At 40.5% G+C, this 23,122-nt stretch overlaps 2 protein-coding genes across 3 annotated transcripts in view; one reads left to right on the top strand and one right to left on the bottom strand.

Annotated features, from left to right (window-relative positions):
- SAP30BP (SAP30 binding protein) overlaps nt 1-18,336 on the bottom strand; it is a 54,142-nt gene extending 35,806 nt beyond the window's left edge. Inside the window, exons 1-3 of the mRNA XM_054978813.1 lie at nt 18,193-18,336; nt 17,541-17,650; nt 11,974-12,021 (exon numbers count right to left, since the gene is read on the bottom strand). Of these exons, the coding sequence (XP_054834788.1) occupies nt 11,974-12,021; nt 17,541-17,650; nt 18,193-18,307 (273 nt within the window). The 5' untranslated portion in view covers nt 18,308-18,336. The remainder of the gene's footprint in view (nt 1-11,973; nt 12,022-17,540; nt 17,651-18,192) is intronic.
- A 204-nt stretch (nt 18,337-18,540) lies between these two features.
- Nucleotides 18,541-23,122, top strand: part of RECQL5 (RecQ like helicase 5) — a 60,971-nt gene continuing 56,389 nt past the window's right edge. The window contains exons 1-4 of one of the 2 annotated variants that reach the window (XM_054976168.1): nt 18,541-18,611; nt 19,426-19,560; nt 20,908-21,029; nt 21,574-22,092. In XM_054976168.1, coding sequence (XP_054832143.1) covers nt 19,440-19,560; nt 20,908-21,029; nt 21,574-22,092 — 762 coding nt within the window. In that variant the 5' untranslated portion in view covers nt 18,541-18,611; nt 19,426-19,439. The remainder of the gene's footprint in view (nt 18,612-19,425; nt 19,561-20,907; nt 21,030-21,573; nt 22,093-23,122) is intronic. The other variant, XM_054976170.1, reaches the window with a different exon arrangement.

Below are 23,122 nucleotides of genomic sequence, written 5' to 3'. Positions count from 1 at the left end.
TGGAAAGCAGAACGTTCTCGTGAAGATTTCAACCAGCACATTGTAAGCAAGGTTTTTATTTGGGGACATAAAAATTCATTTAAAAATAAGCAATGAGGTTGTATAAAGGATTTATTTAGTGTTAAACTGTTACGTTTTAATAATGCACATTTATTTTAGAAGTAATAAAAAAAAACTTCTAAGTTGCCCACCCCCAGTGATACAAATCAACCCACCCTGCTGTGCCTCACCCACTTGTGCCCATGGGGGATTTGTGTACCTTCAGGAACAGCATGGTGGAGTTAACTTAACCCTCTTCCTTTCCACTGGCAGAAGTGTTTTGCCAGAGAACAACAAGATTAGGATCTTATCCAGGGTTTCCAGGAGGTTTCCCATCCAAGCGCTGACCTGACTCAAAGTTACTTAGGGCCAAGCTACAAGTGACGAATGATCACTACGTGATCGAGTGGAGGGCGAGTGAACAGGGAGGAATACATGCGAGTCTGTTCACTTGCTGTTCAAGTGGCATTCGCCACTTGTAGCTTGGCCCTTAGCTTCAAGGTTGTTGTATGATGCATCTTCCCATCATACCCCCAGTTATGCATCTTCAACAAGTTGGCAGGAGGCAGCTGCAGGGTATAAAGCAGACCACATTTTCAGACGTTTGGTCTAAAATCATGAGTTATCTACACAGCAGAATTCATTCCAACTTCAAAATGGATTAAGAGGAGGAAGGTTACCCTGCCCCCCAACCTGGCTCCATCTCACACTCGGGCAACCTCCTGGTATTAAAGCCAAAGAATGAATGAGCTCATGGTTGCAGTAAAAAGTAAACATGGCCTTCAAGTGTATCAAATTATCTCTGAAAACCATCAACCACACACTGTTTTACTCATACTGTACTCTTTAAAAACCCAGGCATCTAACATGGCAGTTTTCCAACCTGACCCTGAAGTGAGCGACAAGGGATGTCTACAAAAGGCGCTCCTTCAAAGGACTCTAAGCATTCAAACACACAAGCAAGTACCAAACAGTCACTTGAAAAGGGCAAGGCATTGTTTATTAACTTGCTTGTGTCAATGTAATCAGACTAGTAATTATGAACAAAGTTAATGATTCTCCTGTGAACAGCATATGAACAGTGTAAGTAGAAGGGCTGGTCCTTCATTCCTATGGTATTGTATATAAGCCAATAAAACTTAGAACCAGAATCCATCAGGACAGACCTCTACCAGGAAGTTTTTCCATGTGCAGCTTACATTTTCTTTTCCAGATTAGAATCTTCTAGATATTAAAGCGGAGGGAATGCCACGTTTTGATAGTATATACTTTCAAAGCCCTGAAATAATGCTTACTAGGCAAAGCATCCTGAGAAAATCCATTTACAACAAAACACTCACCAGTAGTACCAAACAGTGCTGCTCTAAGATCAAAAGGCATTCCATTTAAGAGAAGGGTTAAGCCACTAGCCATGGTCTTTCAGTAAAATATTCTGAAAAATTCTTGGGGGATGCATCCAGACAGAAACTCAACAGGCAGTTCTCCCAAACACTTGTGAACGTCTGTCTTAATGCATATATTTAATTTATACTCCAACTTTCTCCCCAACGGAGACCCAAAGTAGCTTAAATAGTTGTGAAGATAAAATGGTGATGACAACAACCTTGTGAGGAAGGTAAAGCTGAATGTGTGTGTGACTGACCCAAGGTCACCCAGCAAGCTTCCATGGAAGAGCGAGGATTCAAATCTGAGTGTCCCAGATCCTACTCTGACATTCTAACCACTATACTATGCACACACACAGTTCTTCCTTCACAACAATAATTTATCTCCCTCCCACCTTCCAATATCAAGACCCATATGCTATTATTATTTTTTTATGGACAGACATCATTACAGTCTTATAGGAAATCTAGGTCTCAGAACATTTGCCCTGACAATGGCATCTTTTCTCTATCCTCATTTGTTTTCTGGGCAGCCACACACAAACCCTTTCCTTACATGAATACAAAATCAAAAGGAGCCCTTCCCCTCCCTGTAATTCCCATCATGCTTGGCTGATTTTTACCAAAGGAAATGATCTGAGGAATAAGCTTGAGTTTGTGACAAAACTGAAATAACAAAGGCAGCGTCACCAGCTTTAGCAGAGCAAGATGCTGAACATCATTTTTAACTGTTACCGGGCCATTTTGTAACAATATTTTCTGCAAATGTGGCCAGATTACCTCTTTCACACAAGGCTCTTTCTTTGAGCCAAATTTCAGACTGATGGAACACAGTGTTTATCAAGAACAAGTGGGGACCCATAAGGACTTGCTGGGAGCATCTCACCCCCCCATCATGTCCTTTTCCCCACCCTTGCCCCCAGTAGCCTCTCCCCATTGCCTGCTTCCTTCTTGCCTTCCCACTCACTGTCTCCCATCTTCACCTTTCCCCCTCCCTTAGTAACATCCCCCCATGGTCCAGTTGTGCAGTGCCAGTTAAGCCAGGCCCAGTTGCATGATGGGGAACCGGCAAAGACTTGCAGAGGGTACTTCACTTTCCCCTTATCCACTTCCACACACTATTTTCTCTTACCCTTCTGGCAGCCTCCATATGCTCAGCTTTCCCTATATCCTTCTCTCCTTCAAACCCCCTAAACAACTTACATTTTATTCCCCCCCTTCTTCACCTTCATTTCAATTTACTTCATTTATAGACGGCTTTTCTCCAAAACAGAAACCCAAAGCAGCTTACATCATTCTCCTTGCCTACATATCCTCACAACAACCTTGAGAGGTAGGTTAGGCAGAGTGTGTGACTGAATCAGTCACCCAGCGAGCTTCCATGACAGAGTGGGGATTTGAACCTGGAACTCCCAGATCCTACTCTGAAACTATAAACACTACACTACACTGGAGGGGGTGAGGGCTGCTGGGCCTGGGTAAGTCATATAAGTCATGTGGTATCAAGTGGCCTGGTAATTGCTTCTGGGCCTTGCCCTAATGAGCCTTCCTTCCATGGCCAAAGTAGCATTGGAATGGGCCCTGCCCTCTCCCTCTCTCTTTTACTGACAGAAACCAAGCCTGAAATACTACCCAAACTGTTATGGTTGCCTAACAACAGCTACTGCAGGCATCTGGTTAAAGCTGCAGATGCTCCTTTTTTTAACCCTCCAATTTATTTTAACTTATGTAGCGCCAAGTGTGGCTACATAATTTCTACTCAATATATTGGTAGGAGTCCATAAATTTGTTCCGTTAATGCTGCACCCTTCAGTGCAAAGAGCCGTTCCCGACTGAAGCTGTTTCTTCTACCAGCACAAAGGCCCCCAAGAAAGGTTCTGGGTTAGCAAAATATATCCATAGGATTCAGTCTATTGTCTAGACAATCTTTGAACTTATTTTTGTGAAAGAAAGAATACATTACTAACATTTGCCTAGTTCCAACAAGTTGCCACACTTTGCAAAAGAACTGCAGCCTTAGGTTTTTTTATAACAAACTATGAGTGGCAATTCTTATAAACTTCATAGATCTTTCTCTTTACCTACGATTGAGCATGCATATGCAGCTCACCAGAAGCCACACCCAGCTTTCAGTCATTCCACTATGACTCTTAAAAGAAAGTACCCAACTTGATCTAGCCTTACCCTCCAGCTAAAGAGGAAATGGCTGTTTGACATCAGTGTCTGAACTTGAAAAGCTTACTAGGACACATTGTTCGGATACATACCGCACATGTAGATCTACAGAAAAGCAGCCCACTGTAAAGTTTTGAACTCTACTATCTACAGCCAGATCAACAAGAATAGTTCAGGTTACCAAATGACCTTCGATACTGTGGCAACTTGTGATGAATATGGAGAAATTTAATAAGGCACACAAAATCAGAACAAATCACAAGATAACACATAGTGCATAGATATTGATGAATCCTCTTTACACAAATTTAAGGACTAGATGGGCAAGCCCAGTTTATAGGTAGAACTAGCATGTTATGCTGAAGTTCTTACCAGCTGTCAACTCTGATTGTGCACCTGGAAGAGCAGTGATAATTTCTGATGTTCTGCTGATGATGTGCATATATTTTGAATATAATGACTATATGCCCAGCTGAACAATTTTAATTACTGCTTAGCTAACCAACCATTAGCTACCTGGGTGGGACATCATGTTATCTTTGATAGTGTTGTTTCTAGGAAGAAAATATAAATAAGGAACAGGAATCAAATGACCACACTGTGCCCCACACGGAAAGTTGGGGGGTCCTCTAGAGTGACATTTGGTGCTGTGTAAACGGTTACAGAAGGGAAGGAAAATTAGCGACAGGGCTCTTCAGATCCTAGTCTTGCCCCTCTAATTGGTATAAGATTTGTTTGTACATTTGCAATAACTACAAGTGGAAGGCGACAGCACTGTTCCTTTTTTCCCCTTGCCTTGCCTTCCAAGTATTCTGGGTACACATATACACATGTGAAAATGCCAGATACAGAATCAGACCATTGGACCATCAAGATGTGTATTGTCTACTTGAAGTGGAAGCAGCTCTCCAGGGTCTCAGGCTGGGATCTTTCACATCACCTACCACCTGATCTTTGAAACATTGGCCACTCTACAGAGAAATCATTATGAGTACCTAAAGAAGGTCTATTAAGTATTAGAACTTCCGCTGATTCGGTTTCGTTTTCTCAGCCATGCCGGACGTTCCTCTCGGCTGGTCCGGGAGGAAACAACCGGGCACCCTGACCGGGCGGCTGATCCGCAAGGATTAGCCCCCAGGACTCCCAGGGAGGGAGCCAGGGTCCGGGACGCGGCGGGAAGAACTCCCCGAAATCAATGCGGGGGGGGAATTGCCCGTTTGTCCCTATGGAGGCCGGCAGATGTGCGCGGCGCCTCGAGTGCCGCCGGGCAACGAGAAACGGCAAGTAAAAGAAACAGGCGGAAGCCTGTAAACAAGCGAATCCCTTCTGTTCTACAAGCGTTTGTGAAGGAGAGGTTGATCTGAAGAAGACTCGCTCTTCCCCTTCGTGGAGTTCCAGAATTTTGTTGGCGCCCCCCCCCCCCCAAATGGCAGCAAAGAAGCAAAGTCCCGCTCTCGGTAAGTCAATCTCGTCTACCTTGCAGAAAGGGGAGTCGCTCGAAGAGTTGGTGCGCAGGGCGGTGGTGGAAGCCATAAAACCCTTTGTTGACAAGCTGAACGAAACTGATCAAAGGGTGGGCTTAATTGAAAGCGAGGTGAAAACCATTAAGGCAGCAGCGGGGGGGGGGCAGAAAAGTCTGCTCTGGAAAGTGCGTCACTTGTGAAGGCTACAAAAAAGGAGCTGAAGTTGGTGGAGAACCAGCTGGTCGGGCTACAGGTGGAACGAACGCAGACAATTTTGCATCTCCAAAACGTGAAAGAGGAGGAAAATGAGGATCTGTGGGATTTGGTCTCGGAACTACTGGCGACACCCGCGAGGACGACTAAAGAAGAGGTTAAAAGCGCCATTTTGGAGGTCCGTCGGGCTTCTTCAAAATATGCAACAAAGCGACAGTTGCCTCGTGAGATCATTATTGACTTTTCAACTAAAAAGATTCGGGACACCATCCTATATAACTCATACAATGCGGATTTGGACTTTATGGGTTTGAAAGTCAAGATTTTGAAGGACGTTCCATTTCTAGTCCGGAAACGGCGTTTTAAATATAAAAAGTTTGCAGCTCTTCTGAGGGACCATGGAATAAAGTACAAATGGTTATTCCCGGAAGGAATATGGTTCAGATATAAAGATCAGGCCTATAAGATATTATCAGAAGATCAACTAAAGGATTTTGAGAATAAAAACCCAGAACTCTGCTGCACCAAGAACGAAGAAAAGGAGGAGCCGGAGGGGGGGGGGGAGGAGGAGAGCATCGCAACAGCAGTTGCACAGAGAGAATTGCGTCCGGGACCTAGAAGGGGGAGGAAAGTTTAATCAGAATTTGAAATGTTTATTTTCTGTATGATTAACCACTCCATCATTATTCTATGGAGCTATTTTTGTATTATGACAGTATGAAGGGAAACATTGAAGTGTAGTGTTTAGTGTTTGTAGTTCATTCCCCCCCCTTTTTCTTTTTCCACCCCCCCTTTGTCCCTTCCCTCTCCCCTTTCCTTGTGATAGTCTGGTGTAGTGTTTTGTAGTTATGAAAAATAAAAAAATTTATAAAAAAAAAAAAAAAGTATTAGAACTTCCGTGTGACACCATTAACATTCAGCAGTACTAATTCAAAGTTTTTATGGAGATGGCTGCCCGGGTACACCATATGAATATACTGATAACATAGCCTGAAGTTAAGAACTTGTGTGTTTACATCAATGCAGTAAGTACAGAAGACTGTGGCCACAGCATGATTCAATATGCACAGAGGGCTGATCATAGTGGCCTGCAGACGTGATGTTCCTGATGACCTAATCAAGCTAATTGTCGGCTAACCACGAACACTTTCTTCCCTTCGCTCCTGCACAAAACTTCCCACCCATTTGCTTTAACCATAAAGTAATAGTATATCTCCAGCAAAGTTAGCACTAACCAAGAATTTGCAAGCAAGCAAGTTTTAAGCCATACTTGGTATAACTGCAGTTGTAATTTTAGACCAGTATTAAAGCAAACTGTGTAAAGCAAACGAGTATGCAAGCTCGTGGATTGCAAATTTTATATCGGTACTAGTTCATTGTTTGCAAGAATCAAACTTTCTAGTTCTCACAGAAAATCCACATTGCAAATCAAAACTAGTTTTATGTACTGCTTAATCTTTGCTTTCAGGCCCAGAAACAGTAAACATTTAATACCTCTCCTGCTATAAACGTTAACTGCCAAAAATGGAAGACCTTTATTCCTATAAATTCATAGCTTCTAAAAACCGCTCTTATGTCTACAATCCAGTGCTGTTATGATCACATTACATTTAGAAATGTCAAAGATACCCTCTTCAAGCCTGCACCCACCTATTTACTTTTATCTTTGTACTTTTTATCTCATGATCCTCTACAGGGGATGCAAAATGATAAGGCAGCACGTCAGTTGGGCAAGAACTCAAGTAGGCTTATGAAATCCAGGAAAAAGTAGAGAAACACTGCCACTGAGTGGGCTAAATAGATATGAAGCTTTGCTTCTCTTTTAAATCCACAGATTAAGGTGAGCATCTAATCTTTTTGTTTACTGTTTTGATGAAAGGCCATATTCCAAGTAGTACACAGTCAGTGATATGGATTTTCCAGAAAATTTTCTAATGGCCTAAATAGGAATTATCTGATTTAGGATGCTTGTTTTTAGTTATATTACGCAAATAAATAAACATACCCCATATTAATTTTAACAACAAATACTTGAGTTGAAATATTTGATAAGAAAAAAATATCAAATGTGGTTTAAGTGCTATATTCAAACAAATTAAAAGGTTTATTTAAATTTTTATTGGAATAATACAGCATGTACTTTCCCTACTTAATTAAACAAGGGAAAAAGTAAAGGTTCTGAAGACAGCTGACACACTAGTTTTAATGGATCTAGCTGTCCTCTCATTTATTTCAATAGAATTTAACTCTTGCCTATCACTTGCATTACTTGTTATATTTCATAGCAGATTGGTGATTACTAGAGATGGGTATAAACTGGGAAAATGCCGAACCCTGCATTTCATTGCGTTTCATAAACTATGAACTTTCACGAACTTGCCCTGGTTCATGAACCAGCTTGTTCCGTTTGTGAAAACATCACTTCTGGGTCAGCGTAAGGTCTGCAGAGAGCCCCCCTGCCATTGCCTAGGAAACTGATTGATCAGCACCAGGCTGCCTGCAGTGACGAATCGAAATATGAACCAAACGAACCAGGCTAAAATTTGTCACGGTTCGTGAGAAATTAGCTCCTACAAACTACCGGCCGGTTCGTGACAAACTTTGGTTCATATTTCGGTTTGTGCCCGCCTCTAGTGATTACAATATCCCTTTTACCACATCACAGGAGACATATAAGAATTTTAGCTTGAGTTTTGATTTGAACTGCTCGCCAATCAGATGAATTCATAACTTGATTTTTATTAGGATTATAGGTGTTTGTGGTTTTCTCCCCCAACCCATTTACAAATCAGTAAAACATACATGTACTCTCTCCTACCATTCCTAGAGGGGAAAAATCACCTGAAAAACATTACATTGCAACTCTGAAATTGCCAAGTTTCTCTAATATCATATTGGCAATGGTACCCATTTATTGTTTTTAATTTTATGAAACAATGACTTTGTAGAAAAGTAACATTATCTGCTGAAAACTAAGCATGTTTCAGAAAATTTTCTGCCCCACACCACAGTACACAGCTGTATATGCGACAGAACATAAGAGTGAGTCTTGTAATTGTATTCCCAAGGCACTTTGACCTGTTTAGGAAGGCTTCTGATGGAGGCTAGTAAGTGTCACTTGAGGTTATTCAGGTTGATTAATAGTTGTGATTTACTTTTGGTTTTAATTATCTTTGTAGTATGCCTGTTTTACTACATGCTGATATGAGCCTCTTCAAGCTCCCTTTAACAGGGATGGGTGGGATATGTAGTGTAATAAAAATATGTAGTGGATGAACTGCATTATTGTACAAGTATTATGGACATACTGGTTTACATTTCAGGTTGAACGCATGATGGAGAACTGTGATTCCTTGCCCCTAGGTACAAATCACAAAAATCAGCATCTGTTTCTAATAAGCTTCAGCTTTTTTCAGCCTCATAGTCTACCATCACCTCCAAAACACTGGTTCAAGGTAACTACTCCTCACTCACAGTTCTATAACAAGCCATACAGCAGGACTTGACAAATCCTAGGAGCCAGCCTCTAGGGCACCTAGTATTTAAAAAATGAATTTACTGTGGTATCATCTCTCAGTAAATCTCGATGGTAGTACAAAGGGTTGGATCCAAGCCGTTTTCCCATTGATGTAAAAGGGAGAAAATGGTCCCCTTTGACCACCAAAAGGACTATGTTTGGGATGATGGGACCTGCACTGATGGAAAAAAAATGTGGAATGGGAGCTGTAATAGAGAGAGTAAAGGACCAAGATTGAGCAAAAAAGTTTGCTGGACTCAAGATAAAGTTTAGCCATCATTTTGAATCAGAATGCTTTGTTGTGTGCATAAAAATGCAAATGAGGTTGTCATTGCTTGTTTCTATGGAAGCTTAATTTTATACCATTAAGTGGTAGTGGATGAATTCATTTCTTAATCAGCTACCTTCTTTACTGGTTCCAATAACTGATTAAATGGAACTTTGGGAAGAAATAACAGAATTATGAAAAACTGGGGAGAGGCTAGGGTAGGGTTAGCTTTTTATTTTGGTGATGACAACCAGGGTTATCCCTATATTTATTTACATACTGCAATACTTCAGTCATAGCTTTAATAGAGTTATGAGAAAATGTGAAGAGTTTAGGATTAGGTTTGGAGGTAGCAATCATTAGAAGATATGGTCATTAATACAAAACCTTAAAGGATGAAAAAGCAGACTGGCTCCTAAATTTTTGGGCTTGCGCCTACTGCCAAACAAAATTTGTCAAGGCCTGCCATTTTGTAACCACACTTTCCAAAAGGCAAGGTGGCCTGTATTCCAAAGATCTGCTTGCCAAATGTGATTCCCTGCACCCCTGTCATGTATGTTGCACTTATTGGAGTTTTGAATGCATGCCTCAGGAAGGTCCCTAGGTGCCTCTTACTTTTGTTCTGAAATGCTACTGTTTAGTGTTGATTTTTCACACCCAGTTAAGACCTGGGAATTTGAAATGGCTCGCTTAAGTTATATAAGGAAGTCTGCAAAGATTTGGCATGATTAGGAACTGCTTGATGTGCCTTTTCGGAAAAGCAGCTGCCAGGAACAGCGTTGGTATGCAGTTTATTTCAGAGCTTTTTAATGAAAACTAATTATGGGTATGCGGTGAATAGGAAAGGCTCTCTGAGTAAGAGAGGGTTTCTCATCATGAGCAATGTTACCTGGGCCAAGTCCTGGCAGGGAAAATAGGTTTTAGCATCATCTTTATTGGCCTATTGGAATATGTACACTTTTCAGCAATGCAAGGTTCCTTTATGCATGGCTGCGATTTCCCTGCATGATTTTTTCCTGTATATTTTCCTAACTTCCTTTTGTGGGGAGTGGAAGAAAAATCCCTTCCCTGAAGTTGCATTAAAGTAAATCAAAATTAAATATTATTTATCCCCCTTTCTTCTAAAGAAATTGCCTGCAAATCCATATTTCTGGGCTGTTGGCTTTTATATAGAATTGTAAGGATATGAGCACCTTGTGCCTTTTGCTGAAGTCTATGCAGAAAACACCCCCAATCCAGTTCTCTGCAGTGGACTCCATTCAATTAGCAGTGAATCCTGATAAAGTGGCTCCTCCCTGCATGGGTTATCCCCATTCTACTGCTGCCTTTAGACAACTTATGAACCATTGTGTGCTCAAGGAAGCAGGGAAGAAAAAGACAACAGTTTAACTGATAACTGGAATGAAGAGAAAACCACAGGAGAGAAAAAAACTTTATATTTAAGCTGTTGATTAGCATAAGAAAAAGCAACTTCTGCAAACAAAATTTTTGAACTTCTGTGAAGTTTTCTTAATGCTCTAACTCTACCATTGCTATGGGCACTTTTTAAAAAGTGGTGAGGTAGTCATAAATACAATATTGCGATACAAAAAAATCCACTCAGGACAGGAGACTCAAGAACCGCCTTGCTAGATCAGGCCATAGGTTCATCTAGTTGTCTCCCACTTGCCGCAGTGGCCAATCATATACTTTTGACAAAGCAAATACATGACAGCATTCCCTTGCTACTGACCCACAACACTTAGTTTTTGGTTACATACTACCTCAGAATGTGGTTCTAATTCACCCATAATGGATGAAGCTACTGTAGCATAATGGTTAAGTGGTTGGGCTGCAAATCTGCATTCTGCTGGTTCAAATCCCACTACTGCCATAAGCTCAGAAGGTGGCCTTGGGTAAGTCACTCTTCTCAGCCCCAGCTCCCTAACTGTATTGTGGGGATAATAACAATGCTGACTTTGTTCACCGCTACGAGGGGAGCACTAAACTGCCTAGAAAAGTGGTATATAATCATTTTTTACTTGTCTAGTTTTTTAAAAAGCCCATTAAAGCAACTGCTATCACCACATGCTATGGCAAAAACTCCATAAAATAGTTACGTGTTCATGAAGTAGCACTTTCCTTCATCTGTCCTGGATGTAAAGCCAAACAATTTGTTCTGGTAAAACATAGTTCCACTATTACTGAAGACAGAGAAACAGTTTCTCTATCAATTTTCTCCAGTTTGGAGGTACTCAAACTTTTTATCAGTTTGCTTGACCTTTTCAATGAGCATTTCAATTTCTACTTTATTCTGCCAGAATATTTTGGCAATGGAGATAAGCATACACTAAAACTGTTCTGCCACATATTTTCAACTCCGTATAACATTTCAACATATGCTAAAAAAGCAAGCCCCATACAATATATTCTAATTGAACACATTATCTCCCCTGCCCCTGAACCGAAGACTGCTTAAGTCACATGAATCATGTTACATGACATACCATAAAACCAGGAGTTATAATTGGCTCACTACAGATTCATGTTATTTATTAAATCTGAATCTAGACAAGTCCCAAGAGCTGTACAGATAAGCATGCATGGCACCCTTCAGCAAAAAACAGCTCATCTAGGACAGCAAGAATCAGGTAAATCACAGGTTTCTTGAGTTACACTCTAACAACTCAGAGCAAATAGCATCAGAATTCATGCTAAACACAGTCATCCCAGTTGCCCAGTGTTTAAAATGTGCAGCTTTTCATAAAAATTTCTAGAATTCCATCCCATTTGTTGCCCCCCAACAAGATCCAGCACCAGCTAGCTAACAACCAAAGACTCAAATGAACTAAATCATGCTATTAAGATCCACTATTATCATACTATTATGATCCACTGTACATTCCCACCCCATCACAGCACTCTTCCAAATACCTTTAGATCATCAGCCTCAGGTTTTTCAGTCTCTGAATCGTCATCTTCCTATAAGACAAAGAATTTACAAGATTAAGCTTTAAAGAGTGGGCTTGCCAGTTCTTGCATACGCAGCAAGGGGCCTGCATTAAATAGCCCAGTGTCTTCCCTTCAGATCAGCAGAGCTGTTCTCACAGGCCCTTGCCCTTGCTTATGAAAACTCCATTGAGATAGAAGATGGCAATGGACAAGACAGCACTACCAATGAACATCCCTATAGCCTCTAGGTGTCCATATAACACATATACATATTTTAAAAGACAGCAAGAAACCAGCCATTCAGATAGGAACAACACAGATGCTTTTCTCATGTGAAAATTCTTTACAACCCTCCTTTAATTCCACCACAGTCCTTATAAAAATGGGCACTCCTACAGAAGAGATCTAGTCACGCTAGCAGCTACACTACCTTTTCAGTTTTGTGACCTCCAAAGGGTAGATCCAGATGCACATTGCCAAAGATACAAACAATGCAAGAATGAGACTGGCATTGCCCTGAAGTTCCATTATCAAAAACTAACATGACTTTTACTTTTTAAAAAAAGTCTGTAATGTTCAAAAGCTCCCATCTTCTTGTAGCATAATTCTACTCCTCTCAAAGAGTGCAATCCTAAACATAACTACACCCCTCTAAATCTATTGACATTAGTGGGCTTAGAAAGACGCAACTGTTCTTAAGATTACATTGAACATTACTTTCCACACTTGTTCTGCATTTTTTTGGAGTGCCTGGGTATTTTCTACTGAGCTTCTCCATTAGGCATATACTACTTTAGCCCTAAAAGAGACTCACAAATTAAGGAAAGGTTGTCTCTCCGCCCCAATAAAAAGCTGCTTAAGACAGAACTAGAGTATCATTTTTAGTCACTATTTTATGTAGAATTTACAATTTAAACACTATTCAGTCTTTGCTGGCCATTTGATAGAAGCCAAGTGCATTCAGTGATAAATCTATTCAACAGAAGTATTTTTTTCTTAAAAGCCCCAAATTCAAAATGACATACATCATTATTCAAGTGTATGCCAATACCATAGTCAAAACTGCTTATAGAAAATTGGACCATAACCTGCACAACTGACTTCCTTACACTGCTGCATACACAGATAGATACCAAACCTAGTCTCTGATGTGGCAGGGAAAAAAGCATGTGCCTCAGCCTTTCAGTACACACCAGTTACAATTCAGCTTTGTTAGTGCAGGTGGCTTACCCTGAAGTGACTGATCATTTAGCCTGGGAAACTGATGGCATGTGCCTCAAGGGAAAAAAAATCTACTATGAAAGCAGTAGAAAACGTGTATATACATACTTCTATTATTAAAATACAGCAAAACTCAATGCTAATGACTGCTTAAAAAGTTATTGAAAAGTTACTGTCCACTGTACATACAATGAGATTTGGAACTGGTCCTCCTTGATCCCCTTGCTAGAAGTGGATGCCTGAATTAGGACAGCATTTCTCAACTTGTGAATTGGGGCTAAAAATGGGTCACGAAGCCTCTGATAGTGGGTTGCAGGCCAGCTCTCTCTAACGGCTGCACCATCCTTTGCACTTGCTCTCTTTTTAAACTCTTCCTTCACGCCAACTTTTCATTCTCCCTTCCCCCAAGCTGTGTGATAATAATGGGGGAGCCATCCAGCAACTAGTAACTTTACAGGTATACATATTTTCCTATATAGAATAATATTTCTAAAGGAAAACCAAGTATGAAGTGGCTTCTACAAGAACCAACTTTCTTGCTTAATTTGAGGTAAAGCATTGATCTGTACTTTAGAAACTAAGATCTGACACTGGCAAAATATCTTCCATCAGTAGAAAAGAGCAAGAGTCCAGCAAGAGTAGTTTCTTAGACTAACAAAATTTGTGGTAGGGTATGAGCTTTTGTGAGATACAGCTCACTTCTTCAGATACAGCTAGAATGTGAGTCCATCTGTCCTTGTATCTTGAAGAATGGAATGATTACAGAAGCTGAATGACTACAGCTGGTGAATGACAATAGCAAGTGTGACTGAATAAGGTGGGGTATGCAGAGGGGTAGTAGGTGTGGAGAAATCAGCACTGGTAATGAGACAGGAAGCCTAGGTCTTGTTTCAGTCCAGGTGGATACACTGTCTTGAGCTTCGTTATCTTCCATGTCATACATGAGTTGGATTTTTTTTTCTTCACTGCATACACATGTTGATTGATAAAGAATCAAGTAAAATGTGTCCTGATGGTTACTAGAATGAGTTTCTTAGAACCTTAAAGGGGATTAGAAGGCATAATGGAGAAGAAGACTGTGATCAAAGGCTGAGCACTTTGAAATGCCACTTGTCTGGGGTTTATAGTAGGATGCGATGTTTGTCGGTTTCTCAAAAACATATAATTGGCCACTGTAGGAAATGAAATACTGGACTAGATGGGCACCAAGATTATACTTCACCTAGGGCACCAGAAAACATTGGGCTGACCCTGGATGGGTCACTAAATTTGGACTTGTATGTCACCATAGCCAAAAGGTTGGGAACCACTGAATTAAGAGTTGTGGCTATTCGAAACACATTCATAAAGGAAGGGAAAAAAATCTATTTTGGAGATGAGAAATCATTAGTAATAGTATAATTTTTAAAAGGGCTGCCTCTGCTAACAGTGTTTTTGTAACATGTGTCAGTAAGTTGGAATACTCCCACAAATATAACAACTTTTCCTAGCGCCTTTAGAGTTGTTAAAGACTGATGCTACCCTCTTTTTTACTCCAGAAACATGTAAGCCCAAAGTATTCCAATTCTGATTTAACTGCTTGCATGGGTGGTGGGTGGTGGGGGGTAACTTCTAAGCTGCCATTTAGAGAAGGGGTGAGCAAAATATTGAACTAGTCTACTAAACTAATGATGCTACCATTGGTGGAAGCCATCTGAACAGTTCAGAAAGCAGTGTGCCATTGTGCTCTATAACCTCCTATATCTCCCCAATATGCCATCCACACAGCTGCATATTAGATTTCATTTACAATTTAATAGCAATGAAGTAAAAGGCAAAGGTAGTCCCCTGTGCAAGCACCGAGTCATTACTGACCCATGGGGGGACGTCGCATCACGACGCTTTCTTGACAGACTTTTTATGGGGTGGTTTGCCATTGCCTTCTCCAGTCATCCATACTTTACCCCCATTTTACTGACCTCAGAAAGCTGATTCAACCTTGAGCCAGCTACCTGAACCCGCAGCTTAAATTTTTACCCTAGCTCCTACAGATGCCATTGCTTCCATATCCAACCACAAATATATGCAAACAGTGCTGTCAGAACAGACAAACAACATACATGCAGACAAGACCTCCCACACTCTAGTAATATTTAACTATTTCAAAGTTAGTAAATATACAGAAATACAAATGACCTCAGTTGAGAATGTTCTCAGAAAAAGACTGTGAAACCACATAACATAAATGAAAATGTTTTGGAAAATGATTGCTACAATTATCTTCTATGCATTGTTATCAATAATAATTTTACAATATTGAAGATATTATTAAACTCCATAGGCACAAACTGGGGATCAATATTACTAAGGTAAAATTGTTACTGCGAGAAAAAAAATGACTATCAGAATAATAATAATGAAAAAACCCACAACATGCAGCATGTTCCCCGCCCCATCTTTGCTCCTTTTGTCATTATTAAGCCTATTTTTCCATATTATTTTCATAACTATACCTAATGGTAAGCTAGTTGGCTCCTGTGAAAACAGCACTATGGTGCCATCCACAGGGACCGCAGAATTTCCAACTACTTGAAAGATATTAAGTATGTAGAAAAATATGACTTTAAGTTAACCAAAAGAGAGAGGGAAAAAGTTCAGAAATCAATGTGAGGACTAAATATCCTCTAGAAGGGATGGAACACTGAGAGCAACTGAATAGAAATTAAAGAGGGAAGTGTGTGTATAAAAAATTGAAAACACAGAATTTGTTTACTGCTGCACCAAGAAAAAGACAAAAATACAAGCATAACCATAATTCAAGGCTATCATTCTACTACTGGAGAACCTCTTTTTCTGCAAACTCCTGAATATTTTCAGCTTCTGTACAAAGGAAGCTGAAAATATCTAGCCTCTTTTTCTGCAACCTGTACAAAATCCAGGTCTGATGTGGAACTTTCCCTCTGATAATTTTCTTCATCTACTTAATCAAATAACTTGATACCAGCATTCTTAAAATTGAAGTAAAATATTAACTTTAATATCTAATATACCACAAACCCACGTTCAACTCAGGTTTAGGCTGACCTTCCCCTACCCTGAGGTAAAACTTCTCCTCTTTAAGCCTATGAAGCCGTATACTGGGCTGGGAGGCCTCTGTAGCGTGGTTGATGTTAAGCTTCAACTTTCCTTCTTGTCCCACCCTTAAGGATTCTTAAAAATGGTTACCCAGCCAAGTCTTAGTAGGGGACAGATCAGGGGTTTGCGCTTCCCTTTAGCAGAAACTGGCACACAAGGCTTGGGGAGGTTCAAAAGGTAACAGAAGGTTTATTTACAGAATATTAAAGTCAAAAGGCAGGTAGACAGGTGTTTGAACTGACGTAACAGACAGGTTTTTGTACAAGAACTTCACTGGTGTGAGGCACAAAGCACTTGGTATAACACTAGGTTGCTGGCTTCTTTCAGAGGTTGACACTGCTTCACAGATGTTACACTTTATATACTCAAACACAAACACAGCACGACTTCCCCTCCTCTTCAGACTTAAGGGTGCTCCACTGAGACAAACCCTTACTAGATACTGGGCAGGCATTATAGTTATGAGCTATAATCCTGTTCCTGGCACTGAAGGGGAGACTCCTCTCTACCCACTTCCTTGGCCCTCTATAATTCCCAGATCTCTTGAGTCTAAGTAGGAGTTAGTGCTGGTTTTCCCCACTTTAGTCCTAGGACTAAAAGTGTTTCATAAACATTATTTCCTCTCACAGAGGATTCTCTGGCTGACCCTCTCTGGTCTAAAGCCAGGCTCCCACTCCTTTTCACTCTCTTGTTTACTCTCCAACTCCAACCGACAGCTTCCCCAACATTCCATCCCCAACTGCCATTTTCAGATTAGCCCCATGAAGGGGGAGGGGGAAGGAAACATGTCAATCATACTTTCACTTCTGGAAATCTCAGCATCTGAAGCTGAGTCTGTCACAGTTACATATTATATTTACAGAAGAAATGAATCTACGAAATGATCTTAAATGTTACTTGCACCAAAAAAACCCCATATATATATTTAAGGCTACACACAGAACACACAGAACAAACATGGACATAATGCAGTACATTCACAGAACTTTAGTTTTTGTTATATCCCAGCTGTACAAGAGTTTATTTAACACATCTTTTGCTTTCAGCACATATCCATTCTAACAATGTATAAAATAGTAAAAAATTATTTGTATAAGACAGAGGAGAAAGACAGGAAGAGCCAGCAAAGTTTGAAGTCTGCAAGTAAAAAGCACAATTGAAATATGCATATACAGAGAACTGAATTAAGTAGTATAAAAAGGAAGATTACCTACCGACTGCTTACTATTATCATCATCATCTTCATCATAACCATCTTCCTCTCCATCCATCTTACTGAAATCATCTTCTCCATAACCTTCTGACACCAAGCCTCCTTTCTCTTCTAGTTCAAGCAAAATGAAATGGGGGGGGGGGGTGTCTAGATTTAATAATAGAAAAATATGCACACACTCCACAAATACTAGATATTACACAGAAAGGCCATTTCAACAGTTCAATTGAACCTAAATGTCCTCGTTCTGCGGCCGTGAAAGCCTTAGACAATACAAACTTAATAAAAGAACAGTCTGGGTAAGGTATGCAGAGTTACAAGTAACTTATCACAGAAGGAAAAAACAAAATCCCGAGGATCCTTGGAGAGAACACACTACAACAGCGTGCGATTTACATGCAGAAGGTGCAAAATTCCCTCCCTTCGATTAACAGTGTCGCAAATAGCAGGGCTGGGAGAGAACCTTTGCCTGAAGCCTTCGTTGCCGGTCAGAGTAGGCAATACCGGACAACACGAAACAAAGGCCCGGTTCTATGTAAAACAATGCCATCAGCTCAAACACCGGCCTCCCCAATCCAGAAATTAAGCAGTGAATTCACCCGGAAGGCCAGAGAGGCCTTATCTCTCCTCCTGCAACCCCACCAAGGCCTCACCTGGGCCCCCTCCTCGCTCACTACCAGCCCCGCCAGCTTCACTGTCGGATTCGGGCTCAGAATCTTCCGCGTAAACAGCTAACGAAGAGAGAACACTCTTCTTCGCTGCCGCCATTTTCCCATTCCACCTTCTTCATCCGGCGACCTTCTGGCGGGCAAGAATGACGTTACATCTAGAAAGGAGAAGCGGTTACCATAGGAACCAGTCGCACAGAAGCAGCTGAGATCATTCTTACGCGGCCTGACTGACTAAAACTCTGAGGAATGTCATCAATCCGCGCCCCGGCAGTGCCGGCTGTCTAAGTCGCTGCCGGCAGCTGAACGAGCGCGCTATTAGTCGAAGGACCAGACAATTATGGTGGAAGGGTATAGATTGGGAGAACTCAGCGGGTCGTGGAGAAATACGTAGTAGAAGTAGAGTGTGTGGAAATTGTTGGACTAAAATATTTGCTGCCCTTGTGTTGGGAACGAGTGCTCTGAGTCCTCTGAAGGGAGGGGGGCGGGGGGTTGCCTACTTTCTGCCTATGTAGCTTTACTCCGGAGACGGAAAGTGGTGCCGGGGGGGGGGGGAAGGGTTGGACTTTCCAAGACTCTCTTCTTCTCCATCGTCTAATACCTTTGTGCTAGAAAGTAACATGAGAGTGATAAGGAGACTTATTACAAGACGGTAGTAGGAAAGCAGCAGAGTCGTTAAGAGTGTTTTGTTTAGCCGTAGAGTGATTGTGGGGTTTGGGCTCATTTCCCTCGCTCCTTCCCCCACCCCTAACCGAGAGTTGAGCATGTTGAATGATTCGCAGGGTTTCCTCTAGAGTCAGGCTTAGAAGTCAGTTATATACGTTTTAAAAAAAATGTGAAAACGAAAAGAATGCCATCCCCTTTGGAGGAGCAAGAGAGACCACAGAATATGAAGTAAATAGCTAGAGCTGTGTTCAGGAAAGCACCATTAGCTTGTGTGCTCACTTTTACTGGCTTTTGGTTCCTATATAACCTTTTACTTACTTTGTCTCTCCTTTGAACTTTCCTATTGACAGAAGCATAAGTAGATTAGTGAATGTAAATGATGTGATTATGCTTGTGGCAAAAGAAAAACTAAGCTATAAGATAACCTATGTATATGTTAATAGGGCTATTTAGCCTGTCATTTTTGAGAATCAGGTTTTGATGGTGAGGTGGTGTGAAAGAAGATAAATGTGTTAAGATCCCCTCCTCATCCCTGCCTTAAATTATTCCCAGCATCCCTCTGTAAAATGAACGACTGCTTTTCAGCAAGACTAGAAGCCAGAGTTCGAGGAACTCTGAAAAAAGTCTTTGGATTTGACTCTTTCAAGACTTCATTACAGGAAAGGGCAGTCATGACAGTGGCAAAAGGTAAATTTACAGCTGTCTTTTCAGAGGCTTAATTACATTCTTTGTTATTAATAGTGAGGATGAATGGTTTTGTCTCCCTTTAGGAATGCCACCAAAATTAGTTTGGCTTGATGTGAAAATACCAATGAAAAAATAAATATCCAGTTACTGAACTACCATCTGGATATTTAATAATACTGTTGGAAAGTCAGCGCATTTTTGCAGCATTAGGTGCTATATAAAAAATGCTTACTTTATAACAGAAGTTTTCCAAAGTGAAATTTGCAGACCACTCTAGCTCTTTATTCTATTATCAGTTTACTGAGGAAGCCCTAGTTGAAGAGAGCAAGTGAATACTTGGCTGAATCACTGAAGTTTTGTGTATGTACTTTTTTGTTGTAGTACTTCCCGTTTTCCACAAATTATTGTTTGCAATATGTGTTTGCCTGTAAGTCCCATTATATTCAGTGGGACATTGTTAAATAAATAGGCACAGAAATGCAGCCTAAATTTGCAATGCACATGTTTTTAGATTTTGTGAGGTCTCAAAAGATGAGTGACTTCTCTTTACTGACACCCTTTAGGTCTGCATAGTTATAGACATGTCAGATTTTATGGTTAGGTAGGTAACTTGAACTTTGTGCTAGTTTTGAAAACTGTTTTGAAAATCTGTGAGGTGTAGACTAGTGTCAAGGTTTTAAGAGTGGCAGCCTTGTGCAACAGTCCTGTGCATATGTAGTAGTCTTCTGGCTTATACTTATTCTGTACAATTTTTTTGTTAATCCTTAAAATACCCTGTTACATAGTACTTTTATCTGAGAGGTTGTGACTTTAATAAAGTTATTTAACTGAGTAAGGATTTGAACCTGTGTCGAACATATCTAAACTTAATCCACTGTATCATACTGGTATAGTCCTTGACAAATCAAAGGAGCCATAGAAAACACAATGCAGTGCTTTTTTGCCATTGGCAGCACCAGCAGCTAAGGCCTAGAAGATGGTAGAGAGAAGATTCATTTTCAGAATTTGGTAACGTTGATATCAGTTTAAGGAAGTATGACTGTTTAAAGAGGCACAGTGTAAAGTTGAACTGGATCTTTTAACTTCTTTTGGTGTCCCTGTAGTTTGCTGCTGACGGAGGTGCTCTGCCAATTGTGGCTGCATTTTCCCAGTACAGCGTTTTCTTACTATATTGTAAGATACCAATTATTAAAAAGGCACTGTCTTGTATATGATTTGTCAGTACTGTGTTTGCACAACTATTTCAAAAGTTCTGTCTGTTTTGCCCTTGAAGACTTGGTATCCAGTCCCTTACAGCAAACTCTAAACGAGTAATGTTTTAAAAAGTCTTGAATGATACTTTTGCAGGTGAGAAAGATGTCTTTGTATGTATGCCCACTGGGGCAGGGAAATCTCTATGCTACCAGCTTCCTGCAGTCCTGGCAACAGGCATCACCATTGTCATTTCACCTTTAATTGCACTGATTCAGGTAACATCTGTTAATGAGAGAAAGGAATCTGTGAACTTATGGGGGGAGTTTGGCTTTGTGGAAGTACTTGCTCTGATTCCCTTCAGAGGCCAAAGTAAAATCTGAGAAGACTGAAACAGACATCCTGTTAGCTGGTTCAACTTTATTTAAAAAGCATTGTTAGCCATTAAATCAATATTATATTTTGTTGTACAATGTAGTGTTGATATACTGTAACCCCGTGTAAATTGTACAGCCCTTTATTATCAGCTTCTAACAGGCTTTTGGTTGTTGTCCAGTTACTTGAAAGAATGAGCACATATTGTAAATTCTTCTGAATAATGTATCTGTATCAAAGTTAAGAGATAATTCCCCCCCCAGTTAAGAGTACCATGTAATTAACTTCAACAGTCTTTAAGAAAATGTATGAGAGAACATTTAGACAAGTTTGTAAAACATGGTTGGACTTCTTGGTTAAGCTTGGTCGATTATTTCTAGCTCTCTGTTGCAACTATTTTGGTAAAAAGATGCTTGCTTCAAAAGGTGTTGCTTTCTTCTCCCATAGGACCAAGTGGATCATTTGCTGTCACTGAGTGTGAAAGTAAGCTCTCTCAACTCCAAAATTTCTGCTCAGGAAAAAAAGACTATCCTTGCAGACTTGATGAATGAGAAACCCCAGATAAAGCTCCTGTACATAACACCAGAGATGGCAGCTTCCTCTTCCTTTCAGCCCACTTTGGATGTTCTGGTGTCCCGAAATCTTCTCACTTATCTGATAGTTGATGAGGCTCACTGTGTCTCCCAATGGGGGCATGACTTTCGACCAGACTACCTGAGGCTTGGTTCTCTGCGCCGTCGTATACCCAACACGCCATGTGTAGCCTTGACTGCCACAGCTACCAAACATGTTCAGGATGACATTTTAGCATCGCTTAAACTAAAGCAGCCTGTTGCCACCTTTAAGACATCTTGTTTCAGGTCCAACCTATTCTATGATGTGCAATATAAAGAACTCTTAACTGATCCTTATGAAAACCTGAAAGATTTCTGTCTGAAAGCTCTTGGACAGAAGAGCACTTCTGGGGTAGGTTAAATCTCTGCAATGCAGCATTTTAATTATTTCTTTTAAAATGTTCCATTCTGCCTTTTTTGTATAAACTCTAGGCAGCTTACATCTTATATATTTACTTCATTTTTACCCTGCCTTTCTCTTCAGTGGGGATCCCAATGGTTTTTTCCATTTTATCCTCATAAACAACCCTGTGAGGTAGGTTAGGCTAAATGCATGTGACTGTCCAAGGTCACCCAGCAAGCTTCCATGGCAGAGGGAGGATCTGAACCTGGAGTCTCTCAGTTCCTAGTTCGACACTAATCACTACATCATGCTGGCTGTAAGGCAGAACAGTGGATTGATACCTAGGTTTTCTAAATGTTATTGATCCAGAGGAGTTAGTTGTGTTAGTCTGTAGTTGCAAAATAGTAGAGTCCAGTAGCACCTTTAAGACTAACCAACTTTATTGTAGCATAAGCTTTCAAGAACCACAGTTCTCTTCGTCAGATGCATGGAGAGTATGAAGAAACTAGCCAGAGTGGTGAGGGGAGGGGGGAGAGGGTGCAGGGAATGAGGGCTGTGTAAATGCAAATCAGTTGCAAAAGTCATAAAAGAGGTGGAGTGTGCAATCCAGGCTGGGTGTGACTGCTTCCCTCCGTTGCTGAATTTGAATGGTAGTTACTTCTGGTAATGTGATAACCATCCAGAATCTCTATTCAATCCAAGTCTGATTGAGTCAGATTTACATATGAATTCCAATTTAGCAGCTTCCCATTGGATTCTGCTTTTGAAATGTTTCTGTTGAACTATGGTGACCTTTAAGTCCTTGATGGAATGTCCTGGTAGAGTGAAATGTTCTCATTCTGGTTTTTGGATATTGCCATTCTTCATGTCAGATTTGTGTCCATTCTTTTGCACAGAATAAATGTTATTATCACAGAGTAAAAAGGGTAAATGCCTGAAAAAAGTAAACAGACGAATAAATTTTAAATGGAATTTGTTTGCATTTAAGAGAGCACATGCATGTTCCTTGTAGTAGTCTGAATATATATGTTTACTCACA

The sequence above is a fragment of the Eublepharis macularius genome, chromosome 4, assembly GCF_028583425.1.
Source record: "Eublepharis macularius isolate TG4126 chromosome 4, MPM_Emac_v1.0, whole genome shotgun sequence".
Taxonomy (NCBI): domain Eukaryota; kingdom Metazoa; phylum Chordata; class Lepidosauria; order Squamata; family Eublepharidae; genus Eublepharis; species Eublepharis macularius.
This window is presented reverse-complemented; position numbering and strand designations above follow the sequence as displayed.